This window comes from Otolemur garnettii, unplaced genomic scaffold (assembly GCF_000181295.1).
Source record: "Otolemur garnettii isolate 467f Iridium unplaced genomic scaffold, OtoGar3 scaffold00110, whole genome shotgun sequence".
NCBI lineage: Eukaryota > Metazoa > Chordata > Mammalia > Primates > Galagidae > Otolemur > Otolemur garnettii.
In genome coordinates, this window is record NW_003852505.1 from 1,861,807 (window position 1) to 1,864,650 (window position 2,844).

At 38.1% G+C, this 2,844-nt stretch overlaps 1 protein-coding gene across 2 annotated transcripts in view; it reads left to right on the forward strand.

Moving 5' to 3' along the window:
- Positions 1 to 2,844, forward strand: part of DOCK11 (dedicator of cytokinesis 11) — a 212,033-nt gene that overhangs the window by 65,449 nt on the left and 143,740 nt on the right. For both annotated transcript variants that reach the window (XM_003796989.2, XM_023517413.1), the window contains one exon: positions 1,950 to 2,084. In XM_003796989.2, coding sequence (XP_003797037.1) covers positions 1,950 to 2,084 — 135 coding nt within the window. The remainder of the gene's footprint in view (positions 1 to 1,949; positions 2,085 to 2,844) is intronic.

Sequence of the window (2,844 nt, forward strand, 5' to 3'; positions counted from 1 at the left end):
CAGGTTTGAATCCAGCCTGGGCCCGCCAAACAACAATGATGGCTGCAACCAAAAAAAATAGCCAGGTGTGGCAGGCGCCTGTGGTCCCAGCTACTTGGGAGGCAGAGGCAGGAGACTCGCTTGAGCCCAGGAGTTGGAGGTTGCTGTGAGCTGTGAGGCTATAGGCACTCTACCCAGGGGGACAGCTTGAGGCTCTGTCTCAAAAAAAAATTTTTTTTTGTATTCTAATTCTTATCACATATAATCATTGTGATAATTTTTCAAAAGCAGTGTTTATTTTGTACAATGTAATTGCTCACTAAAAGTTCATTTGAAATGATCTTGGTATATGTAATTGTAGGTCTGCTCTCATCATTTTAATAACAGACGTGAATCACTGTCATGAAAATAAGCAAACATACATGTATAATCACCATTATGATTAACATTTTCTTTGTATATTAATATAAATTTCCAGCAAACTTACATGTGGATTAATTAAATCTGAGCATATATGTACATACTCTCAAATATGATGAAATAGATAAATATATGAAAGGTAAAATATACATACATTTCTTCTATACCTTTGTACCCTATCCTAATACATAACATTTACTTGGTTGACATTGAAAAACAAGCTGATATTTTCTGTTTGAACTCCTTACTGTCGATAATGTGGTAGTCCACACACTCATTTCCTGAAATAAAAGCTGTAGCTTTTATCAGTCTAACCTATTAGGGTATTCCTCACACAGGTATACTTTTGTCATTCATTCGAAAATCAATGATATTTAAATAAGTCAGAAATAACTACAAGCATTATTATTTTTCTTTACCAGTTTTTCTACAAAGAAATGCCCCTTAATAGGTTTATATATTTTGCTTACTCACGCTAGGGAGAAATAAAATGTTGATGTTTCAGATACTTTGCCAGAAATTAAGTAATTAATAATGGTCTTGCCAAATAATATGCTTTCTGTAATTAAAGTTCTTAAAATAATCAGGGATCATATTGGGGAGTGCATTTCCTCAATAATCACCAAGTGTCTATTTCCTAGTATCTCTTTCTATCCCACCCTGAAGTGATTGCAGATCTATCATGCTGGAGAATTGTAATAGAGTAAGCTCTACCTTTCACTGTGACAAATACTTGACACACTGCAATTTGTGACTTAGTGAGAGAAGCGTAGATGCATGAGGGAGCATCTAATCCCCTTTTCTTAATTCCTTCATCAGGTTCCAGAACTCTGCTTCTAGGGGAGGGTAGAGGGACAGATAGCGTGAAGCAGTCAAGCACTGTTCCTTCTTTTCCATTCCTTTGGGCTTTGTGGGAGTTGTAGCATGAGGCTGCTCCATACCTATTTTGAGTCCCTAACTCTGAACAAATGTCACAGTGCCCTTGGGCCTGTTCAATCAAATCTTATTATACAGGGCACTCAACAACAACTGGTTGGCAACTAAAGACTGTCTGTGCTTCCCTTTGAGTGCACTATAAGCTGGCCTTTCAGAAGCAGGAACACTGACTGGTACAGGGTGAAGGTGTGCATAGTGAAATGTGCAGTCGAGTTGGAACTATATAATGTGTTTATGTATTTTTTGTATTTATACTTGGATTTGTTGTAATATAAACCAAATCAAAAGAATCTAATCATGGTTTACAATTAAATGGCAAAAGGACACTATAGTGAAAGGGTCAATGATTCAGACATCAAAATGCTTTATACATTTTAAAGTGTCAAATCTTAATTATTGTTCACTAGACATCTATTAACTGAGGGTAAATCACTTAACTTCACATTCTCTGTCTTTTAAAAAATGAAGATAATGATCATTCCTAACATCTTCTTGGTTTTGTCTAAGATTCTCCAGATATGCCTGGCATGCCCTTTAAGGTTTTTAGTTCAAAGAAACTGCTCGGATACAATGTGTATATAACAGCTGTGTTATTGCTGATTTTTGCCATATAGGTATTCAAGAGACGGTATTTTTACTTGACTCAACTTCCTGATGGTTCATATATTCTCAATTCCTATAAAGATGAGAAAAATTCAAAAGAATCCAAAGGTTGCATCTACCTGGATGCCTGCATCGATGTTGTTCAGGTAAGGTAATCTTTCTTTTTCTTTCTCCAAGAGAGTTATTGATGAACTATTAGGAACCTCAGTGGTTTTCTGCCTTGGTTAATGGAATCTCCATCCACCAAAACATACATACTAGAGGCTCGGTGCCTGTAGCACAGTGGTTACAGGGCCAGCCACATACACCGAGGCTGGCAGGTTTGAATCTGGTCTGGGTCAGCTGAACAACAATGACAACTGCAACAAGAACAACAACAAATAGCCAGGTGTTGTGGCGGACACCTGTAGTCCCAGCTACTGGGAAGGCTGAGGCAAGAGAATCGCTTAAGGCCAAGAGTTTGAGGTTGCTGTGAGCTGTGACACAACGGCACTCTACCAGGGGTGACATAGTGAGACTCTGCCTAAAAAAAAAAAATACATACTAGAAACATCAGAGTCCTCTTCAGTGCCCCACTCTAACGCAGTGCCAGTATTTTAATGTTTATCAAGTTCTTTTGAGTCTGGCTCCAAAGTTCCTCTTGAATCTGTTTTTATTTTCACTGTCCTCTCTGGCTCTCTCTGGCCTACAGGCTTGCTTTCTTACCTCCTGATTTGTTCTCCTGCTCCAGTCTGTCTTCCTAAGACATAGAGTTGTTCACTTGCCTTCTTCAAATCTTTCAGCGTTTAATTTATTATCTTATTCAGTGAGATCTAAAGTTCTTGCCATGGCATTAAGGGCCACATTGATTTGGCCTCACCCTACTTTCTAGCCTTATCCCCATGCACTTTTTTACTCTTTTTTTTT